At 38.2% G+C, this 20638-nt stretch overlaps 4 protein-coding genes across 10 annotated transcripts in view; 2 read left to right on the top strand and 2 right to left on the bottom strand.

Moving 5' to 3' along the window:
- The window catches only part of Gfrl (Glial cell line-derived neurotrophic family receptor-like), a 141699-nt gene extending 138302 nt beyond the window's left edge, over window positions 1-3397 (top strand). For all 3 annotated transcript variants that reach the window (XM_069061530.1, XM_069061529.1, XM_069061531.1), the window contains one exon: window positions 1432-3397. In XM_069061530.1, coding sequence (XP_068917631.1) covers window positions 1432-1653 — 222 coding nt within the window. In that variant the 3' untranslated portion in view covers window positions 1654-3397. The remainder of the gene's footprint in view (window positions 1-1431) is intronic.
- A 613-nt stretch (window positions 3398-4010) lies between these two features.
- Window positions 4011-14190, top strand: LOC138140481 (HEAT repeat-containing protein 5B). Of its 5 annotated transcripts, none has more exons than XM_069061593.1 (19): window positions 4011-4165; window positions 5683-5839; window positions 6564-6775; window positions 6829-6976; window positions 7024-7309; window positions 7517-7674; window positions 7729-8122; window positions 8170-8785; window positions 8836-8945; window positions 8992-9155; window positions 9266-9298; window positions 9409-9483; window positions 9532-10449; window positions 10650-10971; window positions 11024-13077; window positions 13131-13344; window positions 13405-13419; window positions 13484-13629; window positions 13677-14190. In XM_069061593.1, exons 2-19 carry the CDS (start codon window positions 5714-5716, stop codon window positions 13848-13850), a joined length of 6165 nt encoding a protein of 2054 aa, XP_068917694.1. In that variant the 5' UTR covers window positions 4011-4165; window positions 5683-5713; the 3' UTR covers window positions 13851-14190. The 5 variants fall into 5 exon arrangements, with proteins under 5 accessions (XP_068917694.1, XP_068917690.1, XP_068917692.1 ...); XM_069061589.1 differs by lacking the exon at window positions 4011-4165 and adding an exon at window positions 4218-4852; XM_069061591.1 differs by lacking the exons at window positions 4011-4165; window positions 9266-9298 and adding an exon at window positions 4219-4852.
- Window positions 14188-15815, bottom strand: BBS5 (Bardet-Biedl syndrome 5 protein). The gene is made up of 6 exons (XM_069061594.1): window positions 15710-15815; window positions 15514-15662; window positions 15414-15463; window positions 15232-15359; window positions 14672-14909; window positions 14188-14624 (listed from the first exon to the last, which is right to left on the bottom strand). The coding sequence occupies exons 1-6, from the start codon at window positions 15757-15759 to the stop codon at window positions 14220-14222; spliced, it is 1020 nt and encodes a 339-aa protein (XP_068917695.1). The 5' UTR covers window positions 15760-15815; the 3' UTR covers window positions 14188-14219.
- On the bottom strand, window positions 15786-19652 carry LOC138140485 (uncharacterized). The gene is made up of 6 exons (XM_069061596.1): window positions 19500-19652; window positions 19230-19451; window positions 18504-18701; window positions 18202-18456; window positions 16185-16382; window positions 15786-16132 (listed from the first exon to the last, which is right to left on the bottom strand). Exons 2-6 carry the CDS (start codon window positions 19344-19346, stop codon window positions 15902-15904), a joined length of 999 nt encoding a protein of 332 aa, XP_068917697.1. The 5' UTR covers window positions 19347-19451; window positions 19500-19652; the 3' UTR covers window positions 15786-15901.
- Window positions 19653-20638: the final 986 nt, after the last annotated feature.

The raw sequence follows: 20638 nt of genomic DNA, 5'->3' as shown, positions 1-20638 counted from the left end.
TAAATGGAAATTCAGCCGTCGAATTTTTTGAGTCTTCGCTGTCGCTCGTTTAGGAGTACTACTAGAGTCGTAAAAACATTTATTTTATTTTATGGTCTATTCTATAGGGTTGAAATTTTCACGATATTACCTTTTATATCAGTTACAAAACTACACTAAAAAATATAAAGCGCGTTAATGGACACAATAAGAAAACAAAGTTACCAACAAAAACTTTTATCGAACAGGTGGTTCACGAATGGCGCAAAAAATAATCGCATGTCTTCACCAAATTGCTCAAATTTTTTTTCGATAAATTAACTTATCCACAATTTAAATGCAAATATCACACGAGACGTAATCTAGTTTTTACAATTACATACATAAAATTACAATTTTATACCGTTCACGTGACAAGTCGTCGATCGCAACTCAATTATTGTTTTGCAAAAAATTTTTAGTTGACACCGACTGTGGTAAAAATGTTGCTTGCATTTTCTTTTATATTCACACTTTGGAAACCACGATCTGAGATAAACTTAGTTGTTTCTTAATAAATCTGTCAGGCGAGTTCAAGATTAAATTAAAATCAAAAATATGTAGATTTCAACTATCGCATGACTTGAAAAAGCGAAATAATTGAGGGATTTTTTTCAAAGTAAACCCGCTCGATACAAAACAACGTAAATGACCCCGTTACATTGTTGCGCCATTTCTATAAACCACCACAAATCGGTATTGCATGCCGGAATATAACTTATATTCTTCTTTTTCTCGGCGTTTTCTTCAGTGGACTAATTCATTGACATTTTTTAAGCGAATTAATTTATGTTGGCAAAATTTCCAAATAAGAATTTGTAGCATATTAAAGGAGTCACAAGTTTTATATACCTATGGTTTATTGTGATGCTCGGTAAATACGAGAAAGAAAATGAGAAAAGTTTTTAAAACTATCAATACATAAGATAATAACCTATTTACTTTGTCAGTGTTAACTGACACATAAAACTGCGCTCTCATAATTTATTTTGAAGTAAAAGAAAAATTAATTGTTCAAGTTATGAAACAATTAATAACCATCATTTATTTTGCAGGAATTATCTATATTTTTGTGAGAGGTAGTTTTCTTTGAGCGCAGTTTATACATATAATTACACGATAACAATAATAATAGTAATTACATCGGCATTAGTGTCATTATTTTATGCGTTGCACTACCTGTAATTGTCGTTTTCGGCAAAAAAAAAATGCGTTTTAACGGATTTGGTTAGAGCTTGATGATCCAAATTGATGGTTTCGCGGTTGGTAAAACTGCAGAGCAGCCTGTTAATAAAATAGGAAATTGAATTTAAATGCTTGGTCAATGTCAAAGCAAATTATGTATAATGAACTGATCTTTGTTTAATAGAAAGGCGGAGATGTAATTGGAAATTGTGTTTCCTTCATTTTCAGGAGCAGTGTGCCGAACTGTTAGAAATAATAAGTGATCGAATAAATTCACGCAATCCGGACTTCATATCGCACCTGCTGCTGTCTATTTTCAAGATGGCAGAAGTGGAGATTGTGCAAATAGAGCCAAATTCGACATCACGAATCGAATCGTTACCTCATCATTTGTTAGTTTCAACATTACTGTTAACAATAATCAGTCGAAAACTGTTGACGCCGTCGTGACAGTGAGATTGTTTAAAGTAAGCACAATTCAATACATATCCTTTTACAATGAAAATTAAGTAATCTAATCTGTAAAAGAAAGTGTCGATGGTGACACGAACTGTTTGGTTAAAATAATCACTCTGTACATATCAGTGTTGACTGTTAATATTAGTTTGTTAACTATAGGATAGACTAGTCACGAATTGTCATCCCATTATCATTTCTAAAGTATTGCTCAGATCATTTTTGACAGAAAATACGCATTAAATTTCATCAATCTTGTTTTCATACATCCAATCACGTACAATCTTAAAATGTCTTCCTATGTGAGTTATTGACATCTACTCAGCCAGACAAACTTTTTTATTTTATATTCATAAAATGCTTTACTAAAATGTCATGGCTTACATAAATTATATGCATATCATAATAGCTTTAACAAGGTATTTTATTTTGCTACAATTATATTTTTAAAATTAAACAGGGTCAATGTCCTTCAATGACCGTACCTAATGCACTTAAGACCAATGCTACTACACGAAAACCCACTTAGCCAACTAATTAGTATTATTGTTGTCGCAAGTTCCATTTCGGTGTGTTAATTATGCAGTAAATATAGAACTGCATGACACGTGCAGTGTGTGCAAAAAGATCAAATCAAAACGTTTTCGCGCCAAAATTTTCCCTCCATTATGAATGTCAATGTAACCAGCGGGAAAACCAAATATTCCTGAAGTGAAAATGTTGTGGTTTGAAACGTAGCTAAAACTGGACCATTTTGATGTTTCGTCACGATTGAAGGGCATTGAATTAACTAATTTAGTTATTTCAACAATGACTGAATCCATAAACATATCTCTCATGTATTTAATATGACTTAGCTAAGTTTTAGATATTTGTAATTAGTGTTAAGACTACACTTATACGACGCACTATTAGGCACAATTTTAGAAACACATTGTTAAATATACACCTAATGCTTAAACTATTGTTATCCTGAGAAACTCAGTATTTGTTATAAAATTCCAAGCAAGCACGTTTGAACTTTGGGATGACTAGCGATAAAAAATTTATATTTTTACAAAATCGTGTAGTGTATATGTTGAGATTTATTACAAAAGTTTGTATAGCGTTGTTTTCATGAAAATTCCAACATCAGTCTTTGACATGCACTTAACTAGTTTAATTAGAATTACAAAACTCGTTGTGTGATATTTCGAATTTTCATGAAATTTTAGAAATTTACGCCTCGTTTAGATTAAAGCTTTGTAGAGCTAACCCGTCCATGAAAATTGGTTTTATTAAACATGGTTCGATCGTGTTTGCGTAACTTACACTAACTATTAAAAGGACCCTCATTGAACCAAACTTAGGGTCGATCAGTGTATTATAATGTAAATTTTAGGAAAATTGTTTATTTCGTGTTGTTATAGATCGGTATAAGGAATAACTGTTAGATTAAAATGGTGGTAAACTGTGGCTCATGCCGCTTAGCCAAAATAAACATATCTATAGTCAAAACCATCTTAGACCAACACGATATCGGTAGCTTGCTTTATTCGTCTACGGCTTTAGTTATTTGAGTGTGTTTTACGTGTGCTTTGCTTTCGATAAAATAGAAATTATATCATGCGATGCACATTTTACTACAGACATTTTTACTGGAAAGCCTGGTTTATTCATGTTCCTTTCTCTTTTGTTAGATGTAATATTAATGATTTTTAAAAGCATAGACTATGTAAAATAAACTGTTATATAATAATACTTTTTATTTACCCACAATCCCACAAATATATATAATCAACAAAATACAAAAAAAGAGCAAAACATGAAATATGAGAAACAAACAAAAAATATTACAAAAAAGATTTTCAATTCTAACGTCTCACAAACTTTAAAACATAGGTAAGTATAGAATTATTTACTAATCAATTAAGACGAATATCACTCTAAATTACTCTTTTTTTAATTGTCTTGTAAATTTGAACCTACCGAAAAAATTAAAAACAAAAAACGACGGTGGTTAGTTAGATAACCAACAATACACGTCTGTTTCATAGTGGAATTTGATTTCTTTGATTTTTGCAAAATTTTAAAATGCATTTGTTAAAATAGTAAATTCAGCTTAATAGTGACACTATACTGTAATTATTAAGTTAATTAGATATTATGTTTATTGTATACTTTGACATTTTGTTTATATTTTTATATTGATAACTAATATACGGCTGATAACGGATAATCTATCCATGTAATAAATTTAATTGAATTTATATATATTAAACTTACTCCACTGCAATCATGTTTCTTTAAAAAATATTGCTCAATTCGTAATTTAGGCGGTCAGTGAGTTTGACGCCCTACGGTTGGCAGCGCCTGCGTGTTGACAGCCATGCCAGTTCACCTGTCATTGAGTTCTGTGTCATCTGTGGTTTTGTGTAATTAGATTGTTTTGGGTGATTTTTTTTCAGCAGAAACTAACGGAATAATTATGACAACATCAAAAACAGTTTAATTAAACCCACAAATAGTAAGTTCTTCTTTTTAAGTCGGCCCAAAATGTAACAAGAACGCTGTAAGGGTTGTTACCCTACTTTTTTGACTTATTGTTTATTCTATCTTAATTGTCAATCAACACGTAAAAAACGAATTTCGTCTCTTTAAATTAGTTAAAATTGATTATTTTTATACACCCCAATCACGTACCAGTAACAGGAAAGTGTTCTTAGTTTATGTGATTAAGTTTTTTTAGAAATCTGTCACAGCTTTGCTAATTGCTGTGTGTCCGACCAAGTGACCCACACTTTCATTGAAATTAAATTAATCCACGCACTCGAATTGAATAAATTAAATTGGAACCTTCTTGAGCCACACAACAAGATAAAATTGCAACACTTTTATGTGTGAACGTAAAGACACCCCTCACCTGTTTTATTGTTACTAATGATTTTAATTTAATCGATCGTAAAAGCAGTGTCAATCTGTGAACTCGTTTTGATTTTCTTTGGACCAGGTGTTACAAAGGTTATTCCCTTTAAATTAAGATATAAGCAAAGGGCATGCGCTATCTTGTCTTGTTCCAGACGATGCAGTCGGTTTTTCCGCAACACGTCTTATCATTTCCTTTTGGTTAACACATTTAAATTTCAAATGTGACGTTAATGGTATGTGATAGTTTAATCGTACGCGTTTGACACAGAATGGAGCACCAAAATAGGTATGAGCTGCTGCTAATATTTCACAAAAAAATATTTTCGTATAAGCCTACAACGTGTTCGTTGTTATAAATTGAGGTCTTATTATCTCCAATTTGTCACAATCTTACTTCAATACGCCTACAATAAACTAATTTGTTTATCAATCCTTTCACAGTCAGAACCAGGATGATTTCACTGTTTAGTCTAATTTAAAATGAATAAATTGCCGCGAAAGTTCGGCAGGAATTTAAAGTTTAGTAGTATCAGCGCTTTGGTTATTAAATTATGTCGAACGCTTGTTTCTTCCCTTTTATTCAATTTTTCGTTTTTGAATTATTTAAGTCGGTTTTTATCTACGTTACATGTTCCTTTTTCTCGGTTTCATCATCTCGACAATCGAGTGTTCGTGCTTACATTACCGCCTATCGAACATGTTTGTTCTGCGGTCGAGTGTTGACACCGGCTAAAAGCTGCGTAAATTACTGTAGGAAAAGGAGTACACCTGTGTCCAATTATGTGTATGATCCCGTGTTGCAATAGTATACACAATTGAAATTTAGGGTTTCGTGCGAGCCAAACCGTCACAACCCCAATATAATGAATAAATTGTGTGCACGCCGTAACGCGTGATGTATTTTATTAGAAAAGAGAGAAGAGAATTTCGGAAAAAGTATATATTTTTAAAGATACACGGGAGAAGTTGTATGTTTGTCGGTGAAATAGGTGAACTCGTGTCGAGTCGATTTAGTCTCTAGGGAAATAGCACTTTTATCTAATGGCATAGGTGGAGGGATGATGCAAGTTTAACGAAGTTGTACCAGTTGTCAAAGTAAAAAATCTCTCTTTATAGGAGACTGAAGAATTTAAATATATTTTCTATAATGGAATTATCACATAGTTTAACACTTAACGAAGAAGCCTTGGCACAGATACCTCCAGCCAAACGCCCAGTTTTTATATTCGAATGGCTTCGATTTTTAGACAAAGTTTTAGTAGCAGCACAAAAGGTACGTTTACTCTACACCTCAATGCGGAATAAAGTGGACCCTTCAAACACATTGTTCGAATCCGACCCAGATAAAGGGCGCCTGCGAATTCCGGATAAATCGAAATCTCACAATTCACCAAAATATTAAAAATCACAATTCACTTTTCATCGAATCATTAAATTTACATAATCTCGTTTCCTTCAAATTTCCGCTTGATTAATCCCGAATAAAAATATTTTCAAAATAAAAAGATTTGAAATATCAGACATGTAAGTTGTTTTGTAGTCTGCAGGATTTATACAGACTCGAGTTTGACTCAATCCAGATAATGAATCTTATCAATATAAAAATTGTATTTATTCTTTTCTTTATGACTCATTACAAACTGCTTTATAGTGTCTCAACAATTTTTTTTTATGAATCGCCAATTCCACGCAATCTTTCTTACGATAAATACAAGATTTCTTCAGATTTAAACTTGACTGCATAATATACTAATAGTAATAAGGCACTTTAACTTACACTCAAAACAATTTTTACTCTAGTCCAACAACATTTTGTTGTTATTTCCTTGAGTACGTCATGTTCTTTGTTTACTTTTTCGATGGTGTGATTTCGACTTTCTGTTTCATTAGTGTAATTCGCAGTTTTTTTTATTATTTCTCCGCAACCCGCCGGAGGGATCCACTTTATTCACGGTCTTAATTTTTGCGAGAAGCGTCTCATCCGGTTGTTATTCCAGAACGACATCAAAGGATGCCAGAAGAAATTAGTAGAACAACTAATGAACCACATTCAAGAATCTCCTGGGCCTCCGACACGCAAATTAATAGCGCGTTCTCTCGCGACGCTTTTTTCAGTCGGAGACACATTTCTCCTCTTCGACACGGTGAACAAATGCAACGACATTCTGAAAAATAAGGACGACTCCCCGAGTTTTCTCCCCACGAGATTGTAAAGCCGCGTTAATCTGCCATCAGGATTATTAAATAAAAATTGATTCGCAGGGCCGCGATTTGTTGCGTCGGAACGATGTACGAGAAACTCGGCAGGATGATGGGTCGATCCTACGAAGAGACCGTTCAAATCTTGATCCGTTCTCTTCGAAGCGCCGAGTCTCAAACTCGAATAGAAATCATGTTGACACTGGAAAAAGTAAGGATCGGGATTGATCCAAGCCGTGATTGATTGGGATTTTTAAGGTGTGCGCCGGCATGGGAAACGCGATTTCAAATGTACACAAAGACATCTACAAAGCGGCCAGACATTGTTTGATTGATCGAGTTATGGCCGTTAGATGCGCCGCTACACGATGCCTCTTGGAAATGTTGAACCATGCACCTTTTCTCTACACCAGCGAACTAGAAAGCTTGGCCACTCTGTGTTTTCGAGCATTCGACGGGTCCAACTATGAAGTCAGGTGCTCTGTTGCTAAACTTCTAGGGGCGCTCATCGCCATGACCCAGAATCAGAAACCAGAAAAAACGCGTAAGCACCCAAACAAAGCCTGTCAAACCGATTTAAATATTGCGAACCGAAAACCGTTTTAAAACTTCCATAACCACTTTAAAAACGAGATTTTTTTTGGTTTTGTATTTTTTGACTTCCGATTTAAATTTTTTTCGTAACGGTTTCGATTCGACAATCTTATCCAAGACTTGTGCCTCTTCCACAACACTAGATTTTGAATTTCAGCGCAACTTAAAGGGTTGAAACTAGTCTCGTTGGATGAAGCTTTGGGAATTCTGATGGCAGGTTTTCTTCGTGGGGGTGTAGGTTTTTTGAAAGGAACAGGTGAGATAATCAAGGGTAGTTCCAGTGTCAACAGAGAAGTCCGCGTAGGAGTGACACACGTAAATCGCAGCGATCGTTAATTTTTTTAGTTTGAGTTAATATAAATTTTTCAGGCGTATGTGATTTTCGTTCAAATTTTGGGAAGCGTCTGGCTCGAACGCAATATTAAGTCTTTCCTCTCGCACATTTTGTACTTAGTGGCCAACCCTAAAGCGGCGTCGTCTCATGTAGACGCCGTTTATTCGAGAAAATGTATAAATTTTATATTGAGGAGCGTCTTGGGGAAGATGTTGGGGGAGAAAGCGCAAAGTTCGGCTTGCAAAGAGATCGCCCAGATCATTGTCAAAGAGATGAATTCGATCGATTTCAACCCCGAGAATGCCAAAGATTTCAATCAGGAAACATTGTTCAGTCAGCATCTCCTAGTCTGTGCCTTGCAGGAAATCGGTTGTTTAGTCTTAAGTTTAGGAACCACAGCACACGACCTGATCACCGATCAAACTCTAAGTAAGTTGCTTTCAACCGATTGAGCTTGATTGATCTTCGAATTTTAGATTTGATCGACGCCACTGTCAGTGTTTTGATTCACCCTTGTCAAGCGGCCAGATTGGCAGCGGCTTGGTGTTTGCGCTGCATCTGTGTGGCGGTTCCGAGTCAGATAACTCCACTAATTGACCGTTGCGTCACCGGAATCGAAGAATACAGAACATCCCCAGAGGCCATAGCGGGCTACAGTGGTGCTCTAGCCGCTGTACTGGGTGGGGTTAATCTGTCGCCGCTAGGGGTGCCGCATACTAAAGGCAAAATCATATTCAACACTGCGGAAGAGTTGTTGCGAAGCGCCAGTCAAAATAGTAGACTCTCGTTGAACAGAACACACGCAGGTTGGCTTCTGATCGGGGCTATAATGACTCTAGGAGTGCCCGTTGTAAGGGGTTTGCTCCCTCGAATGCTACTTCTGTGGAGGAATTCGTTCCCGCGATCAACTAAAGAACTGGACTCGGAGAAAGCACGAGGAGACGCGTTCACTTGGCAAGTCACTCTGGAAGGTCGAGCTGGGGCGCTCTCTGCAATGCACAGTTTCCTCCAACACTGTCACGAACTAGTAACCGAAGACATAAACAGAAGACTGCTTGCTCCGATTGAATCAGCGTTGGCGATGCTTACCAAGTACAACTTTAAAATATTTTTTCAACAAATACAGTACAAATAATTTTTAGCATATCAAGTATTCTGAAGAGTTATGGTCAACAACTGAAGGCGCCTGCTGCGATGGTGAGACTACGCCTATACGAGACTCTTCTCTTGTTGCCACCACAATCATTCGAAAGTAAGTTTGCGTGCTTGGTGATTCCGTAAATAATTGATTGTTGCAGGTTCCTATACTCATCTGTTGAGGATGTTAGTGGCAGAGTTCACTCTCACCGAGAACCCGGCCAATACGACGACTTCTCAGATGAGAACAGTGTGCCACGCTGATGACTCAGTAATATTGGGTACGTGGTTACAAGAGACCGATCATAGAACAATAGAAGACCAAGTAAGTTGAATTAAACTAGCAAACACTTGTTCAATAATGCTTTTTGTAAATTTTCCCAACTAACATTTTGCACTCTATCGTGGAGGTAATGTAATACACCTTTTCCTTAGATGGAGCCTAATCGAAGGGCAGACGGTGAACACGTGAGTAATGTGGTCTTAGTCATTCTTTTGTTTGACCGTTTGCTTGGCCCTTCGTTTATTTTGTCTGCTTTTTATAATCACTACTTCAAACTAACTGAAGCTTGTCTTAGTTACAGCCGAACAGCGCAGCCGGCTCTGGAGCTCTAGAGCACGATCCCTGTTGCCTCTATCGCCAAATATCAATGGTACCTCTTGTACTTTTTCTGCTTTCTCTACTAACTGGCCAATTTCAGAGCGAAATAATCCCAGGGCCGTTACCACTAGGTGTGGCTGTGATCGACATGTCTGTTCTCTTATTCGGTCAAATCTTCCCGAGAGTAGCAAACAAACATCGCTTGCAAATGGTCGATCACTTCGCAGAGTGTATCAAACATGCGAAGAGTTCCAGACAAGAAGCGGTCCAGATGAACGTCTTCACTGCACTCTTGAGCGGTTTGAAGGGATTAACCGAGGCAAAAATGAGTATCGGGCAAGAAGACGTGAAGAAAGCCGCCGCTAGTTTGATCGTGGGGGCGCTAACATCCCCCAATCCTATTCTGCGGTGTGCCGCGGGAGAAGCAGTGGGGAGGATGGCGCAAGTAGTCTCCGATCCGAAATTTACAGCAGAATTGGCACAGACTAGTTTCGACCGGCTTAAGTCAGCTAGAGATGTCGCTAGTCGGACTGGTCACTCTCTAGCGTTGGGTTGTCTTCACCGCTACGTCGGAGGAATGGGTTCCAGTCAACATTTAAACACCAGTGTCTCTATTTTGTTGGCGCTGGCTCAAGACCAGACTTCTCCAGTGGTGCAAGTGTGGTCTCTGCACGCTTTAGCCTTGATTGCAGATTCAGGAGGCCCAATGTTTAGAGGTTATGTGGAACCCAGTCTTTCTCTAGCTTTGAAGTTGCTGCTGAACGTTCCTCAATCGTACATCGATGTACATCAGTGTATTGGGAAAGTGTTATCGGCATTGATTACAACTATTGGACCCGAATTACAAGGAAATACCTCGAGTATTTGTATGGCGAGATCTTCATTCTTGTGCGCATGTGCCATCATGCAAGACCATCAAGATCCTTTGGTCCAAGCCGAGGCCACAGGCTGTCTGCAACAGTTGCACTTGTTTGCACCAAGACACGTGAACCTGTCGTCTTTGGTTCCCACGCTCTGTGTACGTTTTATAACTATGGTTAATTTGAATTTTATCTGTCAAAATTTGACATTTTTGACATATCAAAAGAAAATGGTGCATTTGATATCTTCAATTTGAATTTTATAGATCTGTCAAAATTTGACTGTCAAAAATGTCATATTTTCATAATTTTTTGACATTTCAATTTAACATTTGATAATTTATTGATTTATTTTCAGCGCACATTATCGAGCAACCACCTCTTACTCAGAAAAGCCGCAATTTCGTGCTTGCGACAGTTGGCCCAACGAGAAGCCAAAGAAGTATGCGAACACGCAATGACCTTCGCCAGCGAAAGTCGCGACACCAACACAGTAGAAGGATTGTTGATAACCGAAACCGGTCTTCCTGGCGTCTTCTTCAGCATGCTGGACACCGAAACCGACGCCGCTTTAATCAAAGACATTCACGACACCTTGATCAGCATGCTGCAGATGCTCGCCGCCGACAACTTATCCCAGTGGTTAGGGTTGTGCAAGGACGTTCTCACCATTGCCACAGGTACACTTACCATTCTCTGCCTGTCCACTTTACAAACCCAAATCATTTGCAGATAGTACAAACATGGAGGACCAACAAAGTGTCTCCACCAACGACGCCGACGAAAACGACGAACAGGAAGCAGACGACGATCAAGCAGAATTCCACGCCGAAGACGACTCCTCGACTCACCCCGCTGTGCAACCGAGATGGCCGACTAGAGTGTTCGCAGCGGAGTGCGTTCGCAAAATAATAACAGCGTGCGAAAGCAGCGCCAGTAAGACCACTCATTTCGATCTGATCCAGGCGAAAGAGATGCAACTGAACAAAGGCAAAACAGACTTTTTGGTTTTACATTTGTCCGAACTGATTCGGATGGCGTTCATCGCTGCCACCAGCGACTCAGATCCTTTGCGTCTAGAAGGTTTGAAGACTCTTCAAGACATCATAGAGAAGTTCTCCAAAGTTCCGGAACCAGAATTTCCGGGGCATTTATTATTAGAACAATTTCAAGCGCAAGTCGGTGCAGCTTTAAGACCAGCGTTCGCTCCGGATACTTCTTCTCACGTCACAGCAGCCGCTTGTGAAGTTTGCTCTACTTGGATCGGCTCGAATGTTGCTAGAGATTTAAACGATCTGAGGAGGGTACACCAGTTGTTGGTTTCATCGCTTACGAAACTGCAAAACAAGACTAACACGACCCAGTTGTACAACGAAAGTTTGGCCACTTTGGAGAAGTTGGCAATACTGAAAGCTTGGGCGGAGGTGTATATCGTCGCGATGAGGGGCAGCGAAAGCAGTTCGCTTGATTTGGTCACAACTGTGAACGCAAATGACGACGAGTTTGGAGATTTTGAGTACAAAGGTGAAAACTTACTGACTTTGGTTCAACCAGAGTTGGTAAGTTTGTCCCAACATTGGCTCGCGGCTCTTAAAGATCACGCTTTGTTGTCTTTGCCGGCGGAATTTGCCAGTCAATTACCCCACGACGGGGGTGCGTTTTATACGAATGACACTATGGAGTCGTCGAGGCCGCATTATATGTCTTCCTGGCCCCCTATTTTGCACGCCGCAGCCTTATGGCTCAACTCCGGCGGTTTCGACAAAGTTTCCAACGAAGACAACGATAACGCAAACAACAACACTGTTGATAGTTGCGGCGATAAGTTTCATCTCCTCTTCGGGATTTGTATGGAAGCTCTGTGTAGTCCCAGATCGATAGAGCCTCTAGAAAGCATAGTCACTTGTTTGAGAGCGTTGTATACGCTCTTGGACTCCACCTATGCCAGAGAGTTGATTTTGGTAGATAATTCTCTAGGGATAGAACTTTGCAATGTTTTACACCGCCTAATTCTAACGAGAGATAATCACACGTGTCAGCTATTGTGTATGGAAGTGCTCAAACAAGTAATCAAAGCGGCACAAGAACGATTAGACAAAGAAAAGAAAAACAAGTTGAACGAGATTAGCAACCAACAAGATGGGTCGACTGCGGACGTTGATCTGTTGGGGGAAGGTGGAGAATGCGGTGACATTTTACCCGGAAAATCCCTAGTTTTCTCGATCTTGGAAGTTTGTTTATGTCTGCTAGTTCGCCAATTGCCGTCTCTCAGTCCCTCGCCTAATTCCACAATTGTAAACTCCTTGAGAATTATGCAAACTCCGGACGAGTCGGGTCGATTGATAGCGGCGTCTTTGTCTTGCATGGAAAATCTTCACAAGCTGTGTTCTCCTCAAGGTGCCATCTCCATTCTCCCAACTGTCCTCTACTTGACAACAGGAGTAATCAAAGAAATGGCAACCAAAAACATCAACGACGTTACAGTTTTGGCTAACAATGCTTCAGTACAAGCCGCACTCCATTGTTTGAAAGTTTTAGCAACCGACAGATATTGCAACGATTCCAGAAGCTGTGATACTTGGCAAAAACTTCTACAGAGTGCTCTTGCAAAAATCATCGATCTGGCGAAGACCGGAAGTGATGAGAATAAACTGGACGAAGTGACCATGATGCTGGCCATAGCTGTCTTCGTTCTGCACGCTCCTTCGAGAGTGGTAACGGCCCCCAATTTGCAGTACCCCTGCATCAACCACTTTAGGCAGTGTCTTCAGAGTTCCAATTCAACAGTAATTCCCAAGACTGCGTCTCGATTGGTTATTTATTTTTTTGTATTTTGTAGGTGAGATTGAAGTGTGTCCAGACTTTGAAGTCTCTCTTTGCACACCCGGATCGAACAGTCGCCACCCCTTACATACACACCCTCGCCCCGAGACTCGTAGAATTCCTCTACTCCGACTCTGCGAGGAATATCTTTTCAGACGGCGAACTCGTTGTAACTTTGGAAACTATTGTCACTGTGGAATCATTGATTGAACTAGCGGAACCTCAGAATCGTAAGTACTCAAAAACTTGTTTTGAAATTGTAATTCATTTTAAATGTGGTGCTCGCCTAGGAGATATAATGCAAGGCAAGTAACAAAAGAGAGTCGAATCAGATACAAAATTGGTGTTAACTTAGAATTTTTGTTTTAGGAATTCAGATGCTCACTCTTTTAGTTCCAATCTTGATTAGTTATTTACTAGAAGGACAAGCGTTGAGATCAGCCAATAAATACTCTTTAAACCTCCACGAAATTAGTTTACAAAGGCTGATGAAAATAGGACCAAAATATCCACAGGTAAGGGTGAAGGGTCGGTCGTCACCATATTTAATTTTTGTTGTTAGGAATTTAAGAAGTTGATGAGTCAAACTAGTGATCTTAGGGTCAAATTAGAAAGTGCTATTAGATCGAAACAACAGAATCACATCAAAATCAAGAATGGAATGAATGTCAACAAACCAGTAACGAATCACCACCCTTCGATAAAGTTGAAAACTGATTTCAGTAATTTTTCTTAAGTTGTGATTGCTTTTTATATATTTAATTAGTTATTACTTAAAATGTGATCCCGAAGGTCATGCAATATGTTTTTTAATCTTTCCATACTGAGCTTTTCTTAGTTTTTTTATTTACATATTTATTAATTCTAATCGTAACGATAAATGTTTAGATTATTGTAGACATTCTTCAATGTTCTATTTATCATAGATGTGGCAAATTTGAATGACTGACGTGTAGTTCAGAGACCAATATTATTTATAAAATTCCATACAGTCTTATTTCTATGATTTTAATCAACAGCATAACACTGTAGCATAGCTAAATGTACTGACTTGGTAAAATAGAACGAAAACACAACTTTCATATTTTATTTCACCCACAACACACTACGAAGGTAGAACCTCCCACAATTTTTGCAAAGTAAAACCCTCTTTCACACTTTCGATTGCCAACCCCAAATCCGCCGAATAAACAGGTGGTCTATCCTTGGCGTGTCCTTCGTCGGCCAAGTAAGCAGCCAAAGTATTGGACATTTCACCCTTGGGCTCTTCAATCTCCACAACATCCTCGACGAGCTTCTCGTTTGGCTCCTCATTCTTGTTACTGCACCATTTGTACTCGACCCCAAAAATCGGATTGCCTTTGTAAACTGAATGCAACGAACTCAGTTCTTTGTACAAGTTCCTCAGCTTCTCTTCAGGATCCACACGAAAACCTAAGATGTAAGAACCGCTGGTGTCTGAACTTGTGACCACTAGCGCCGTCCCAAATTTCGAATCTCTGACTCTTATCTGAAACCACAAGTAAATCGATTGAATTTGCGCGGGTGTAAACGTACAGAACTTATTTGTAAGTAGGGGAGGGAAATATTGAAACCCTCGTTCATGTCTGCAAACCAGACCAGACGAACGTTGGTCACGATGAAAGTTCCCAAGCTTCCTTGGTCGCTTGACAGGTTCCACACGCCGTGCAAAGTGGAGAACACTTGTTCTAAAGGTAGTATCTTCAGTTGTTTGTTGTGGATGACAGCTCCACGAAGTTTCAACTCTCGGTACAATTTTGACGATATATAAGCCCTGAAAGTTCACGAAATTTACATATTTCGGAGGATAAAAGAAGCGGAGCCAATTTAAGGAAAGAAGAAGGAAGGAAGAAGAAGTGGATGACACGTGACTGTTGTTGCCAGTCGTCCGCGTAAGCATAAGTCCCGCCCCATCCACTTATAATCTGACAAGCTAAGCTCCGCCCCTTTCATTGCAAATTTGACAGATACTAAATAATTAATTACAATTTGCTAAAGTAATCGTTTTTAAATATAGATTTATCGGAATTGTATCGATCAAATTGTGAATTTTACTATCGCTTATATCTTTTGTATTATTAATGTTGATTAGTTACTTATGAACCCCCATCACTGATGTGAAATGTCTCATGCTTCCGGGCACTAAATTGGTGAAAATAAATTCAAATCTTGTTCCATTCGAAGTTGTCAAAATATGAAGTGCCTGTGTGGTTCCTCTCAATTTCTACAAATTTCCAATTAACTGAGATTTACAATGAATTGAATTTACAATTCTTACCGAATTGACAACTTTTGTGCTAATAGTTACCACGCAGTTAAATCCTATTGCTGCAATCTTTTAGTTGGAATAAGAATATTTATTTGAATGTTGAACATACATAAATTAACTCGAGGACTTGCGACGGAATGCCACAAAACTCGTATGTTGGTGACAATAAGTCTGCCTCTGTCGCCTCCATTCCCTTTGGTATCTTCGATGTTTTCTAACCTGTCAATGATTTTTTCCCCAATCTTCAATCTCATCTCCCTAAAGAAACGTCCCAAAATTGTTGTCAAAAACGAGCGAAAACTTACGTAAAAGGTATGTCAAATCGGACTTCTTTATCTTCCCACGTGAGCGACATTTTGTTGAGGAAAATAAGACGAAGTGTTTGGATTTGGAGTATCGATTTTAATTTGTTTGCATGGCAACTCACAATCAAAACATCACCACATTTATTCCAAATAAATACAATAATTTACACCAAATATTTACAAAAAGTAAAGTTAGTACTTATTAACAGGCACAAACTTTGCGAGTTCTTCGGGTTTGGGTTTGGGAACGTAGGGGTTCTTCAGCGGGTCCAGATTCAACCTGAAGAGATTTGGGGCTTCGTGACAGTTCACGTTGTACCACCAGTCGCAAGCGAATTCCGCCTGGTTGAAAACTGTACCGTTGGTACACAAAAAGGAGGCTCCTTGCTCACCCTCGCGACCGTCGTGGCAGACGTGATAGGCCTGATAAGAGAAAAAATAGCATACAGGGTGAAAATTAAGTAAGGGTGCGTACTTGGCAGCCAGTTTCGACGTTCGCGTAAATGCCCGGAAGGGCCGGAACGTGCTTGCAGGAGAAGCTCGTGGGGGGTACGGAATGGAACAGGGGGTAGTCTACCCCCGGAACTCCAGGGATTTTGCTGAAGTCTTGCTGTTGTTCTTTCTGGGCCTGGCGCAGCTTCACTGGAGCTACGGCGTAGCCCCCGTATTGGGGCTAAAATTTGAATTGTTTTTTGCAACATCCAACAGTTGTACTTACCACTATGGCAACTGAATCTGCTAGAAAGAGCCCCGCGGCTACAAAAAGAAACACTGCAACTATCTTACACATTGTTAACACTCTCACAAGCACAAGCAAAATGACCAGAAGTGTACAGCAGCTGCTAGAATAGGTCACATATCACTTTCCCTACCTATTGGACCAATTTCAATCAGCGGCGTTCACATATTCACTTTATACTCAACCAGAAATCACTGTTTCTCTTGATACATTTTTAATAACCCCGCTTTTTCTTTCTAATTTGCCCGAATTGAACTTGTTAACATTGTTAAATTTTTGTCATTGTGTTGCACAATCGGCTCGCGGTAACCGTAAATTTGATACTCGGACCTTAAGGCAAATTTCATAATGCCTTTCGATTTCGTTCGCTCTAGTTTCAGGTCAACTTACTCGAACGCTTGCTGCAAGTTTAAGAAAAATACGAAAAAACAAATTGTCACAAAGTTTGTATTTTTTCCATAAGTTAATAATACATGTATGTAAAAAAAATAAACCTATGACATAATATAAGTAACAGTTGAAACATGAACTTTACGAAATTGACTTTCATTTGTAAATGTGTCAGCCGTTGTAAATGCGCATTCTTGATAACGTAACAAATCTTGCACCCTTACAACGGTTTGCAAAATTCCGCCTCTCAATCAGTCTCATGTAGTTTGCGTAGATACGGGGCAAGTTCTTTTAATATCTGAAAAAATCACTATTTTTTAATCTTCAAAACTGTATTAGGCGTCGAACAAAGCACATTCTCATTTCTTTTAATTACAAGATTATGTTCGTAGTTGTTTAACTGCTAGGGGTGGCAAATAACATTAACACACTTTTCAGTGTTAATTAATGTCAAAAACAAGTGACTTTGAAATTTAAACCACCGGAACAACTATTTCCCTAAATGCCACGAGGCTGGTTTTCACTGGGTCAAACTTAACCTGTCCTGATTGCCCCAAGCAAAATAGTTTCAGTTCGCAAAATTATTGCATTTCGAGCCCCCCCTGTATCTCAATAGTGAAAATAAGATGGAGACTGAAAGACATAAATTTCAATTTCCAGTGGACTGCATTTAAATTCTTACATAACGAGTAAAAATGTTATGCAGAAGATAAAATATCTTTTTATGGAGTTATTGCTACAGTCTTTTTTTAGAAAAACAAATACGTAATAATAAAAATGATGAACACTATTATAAAGGGCCACAAAAATAGAAATCAATATTATTTTTAGTTACAATAGAATTAAGAAAACGTGGATCAATGAATCCCGAAAAAAGTAAAAAAAAATCTTTCTTGGATATTTTGGCGTGCTGTGTTTATTAATTTTAAATTAATAAATCAAGTTCCTAGGTTTTGAAATCTACAAAATGACATTCACTCTCTAATAAAAATGAAGTTGTTAACTTGAATTCGCTTTTGTAAATTCCATAATAATCTGATCTCCTACAATCCGATAACAGTATTACATGCGAATGTATAACTGGTTGCCTGCCCATATTAATCTCTTGTAATTTCAGAAATAAAATTTACATAATTAATTATTTAATTCCTAGCTTCAGTCACAAATATGTAATAAATCGATCTTAAATTATGAATTTGCTGTTTTGCAATTAAGAAAGAGTGACCTCCAAACCTATAATTATCGCAACACTGACTGCAAACATGCAATCTCTTAAGAATCATCCAAATCGGGTTAAAGAGTATCATGTAACGCCTATTATTTACAGAAATTATTCACTGGTTTAGAAAAAGAATTTTTATACCTTGGCTGGAAACTCGTTTGGTGGTAAAATTTCATTCCAAGAACCGTCGTGATTGTTATTGACTTTAGAGTATTTGAAATGTCGTAAAATTTTCAAGGAAGACTGGGGAAAGAAAGGAAGAGGAGTATAATGGCGTATCGGTGGGAAAAGCACATAGTTTACGGGGTCTCGAATGAGGTAGGTTGTATCTAGAGTCTGTAGACCACTATATCGTCCTGGGGGTGCAACGTATCTATTATCTTGATAAGGGTGCACCTGAAATACAGAAAACTAGTCGCGGTTCCAGTATCGGAAGAAATTACCTTAACAGTGTTGGGAAAGTGCTGTTTGGGGGCGTGGTGACTGTCGGGGTGTCTCTGCTCCAGGTGGTACCCATCCGGACTGTAGAGTCCATTCTGACTAAATTTGTTTAAAATGAGCCGACTAGGATCTAATGCGCTATCCGGAATTTTCCCTCCTTGTTGAGGAAGCAAATGCTCGCGAAATAACTGTCTCTTTTGCTAAAATATTGAAGATTATGATTTATAGGTTCAACGGTTGCGCAACATCGTAAAACACAATCCTTTCTAAACTGTTTTGATCAAAAGTGAACGTTTAATACTCGAATAAAGAAGCGTCGTTAATGAGACCAGATCATTTCCGCAATTTACGGATATCGAGACTCGATCGATGTCGGTTCGTGTCATTCTTAATTTTGCAAGAGCGAGAAAATAAAATTGTCAGAAACAATGGAACAGTTTACTCGGGTTAACAAGAAGCGGCACGCTTCGCAAATTCGTGTCATTTACAATATTTTGCCGCAAATAATAGCGGACAAGTTCAAGAACCATAAAGTACTAGCCGGCCTTATTCCGCGACTAACAATGCCATTAACGAAGACACTTTCTTCGTTCTGGTCGTGTTTTCGCCAAAATAACACCCAAGGTGGCAAAAATTCGCGGGTTTCCCGGTACTTGCGAAACTACCCACTTCGTTTAAATTTAGCACCTTTTACTTGTTAGCGTTATTAGTGTAAATCAATTTCTTACTTTTCCCGAAGTCGACAATCCTGTTGCGATGGTCGACGCCAGAAGGGCACTTATGTAAAATATAACGACCATGATGTAGCGAATTTTGGACCAATCAGTTGTCAGCGATATGGCCATTTTTCACAACACCGTCACTCCTCTCTTCACTGTTTAAATACTGACATTCTACCGCGATATATCATTTCAACTGAAAACCCGAAGATGTACTACGACTATTGTAAGCTGAAATGATGGAATTAGTTCCACCTCCCCTCTATTCAACAGATTTACCTTATAATGTGATGACCTAGGTGCATCAACAATCCGCATTGCACTCTCAGTCCATCACCGTCTCTCACTAATTTTGTAATAGAAAGAGTTATCTGTCGATGCTTTCAATTTTTAAGACTGGCATACATATGTATATACAAAGTGAACTGCACAAATGTCCAAATAGTTGGCACTTCTAACAAAAAAAAAATATGAACTGTGGCATGACCCCGCGTGGGCGCGTTCATATTTGCAAGATTATGTAACTGTTTAGATTAAAAATGTTGTTGCATTTTTGACATAGTCATATTGGTAGTAGGTACACGTTTGATCGAGGTCGCTTTACCAAATTTAAAATACCACAAAACACAAATAAATGAAAATAACACAATTGTGTTTTTAACATTAAATCAGACATTTTTTTTTAATCGTTACTTATGGGTTTTTACTAACGGTCAATACCGTTACAAAACTATCTCAATAATGCAGCCTTGCATAAATGTTATACACAAAGTTTATTTTCAGACCTTGAAAGAGTTAACTATTATAGCCGACAGCGAACATGATAGAGTATTTCTAAAGGACGAATCCTGGAACCTGTAGCTACAATTTTTACCCGTGCGTGTTAAGAGGGTGTCCTTTCAATTTTGAAAATTGAGTGAAAATCTAAATGATCATGCAAATCTGCTCCTGCAAGAAAAAATGAATCCTCGAATATTGTGAAATCGAATAGTTATGATATTTATTACTGTATATAAATAATAATTAGAAAATGTTAGCATGCACTACTACATACATAGTAGATAGTAACCTGTTATTCATTAATGCAGTTTTTTCAGAATTGGTCATCGTGGGTGGAACCACATTTATAGCAACTATTAAAACAATTATGTTTTAGATCTTTATCGATATTTATCGGTATTTGAATGGTCAATAAATTATCTATTACTCTTTAGCGATTTAAATATTCAATACACTCACGCCCCAACTGTTACGTAATACTCCCCACAATAGTCCTATTATTTTTGTAAATGTCACAGTTCCTAACAAAATGGGCGAATTTTTGTTTAGAAAGCACTTGAAGCCAAGAATATATTACGGCTGCAGAAAAGGGATTTTTTTTTGTAATATTTGCTAATAAATTTTACTCTAATATCGTC

Source organism: Tenebrio molitor, chromosome X (assembly GCF_963966145.1).
Source record: "Tenebrio molitor chromosome X, icTenMoli1.1, whole genome shotgun sequence".
Classification (NCBI taxonomy): Eukaryota; Metazoa; Arthropoda; class Insecta; order Coleoptera; family Tenebrionidae; genus Tenebrio; species Tenebrio molitor.
The sequence above is the reverse complement of the archived record's forward strand: the minus strand, read 5'-3'. Positions and strand labels throughout refer to the sequence as shown.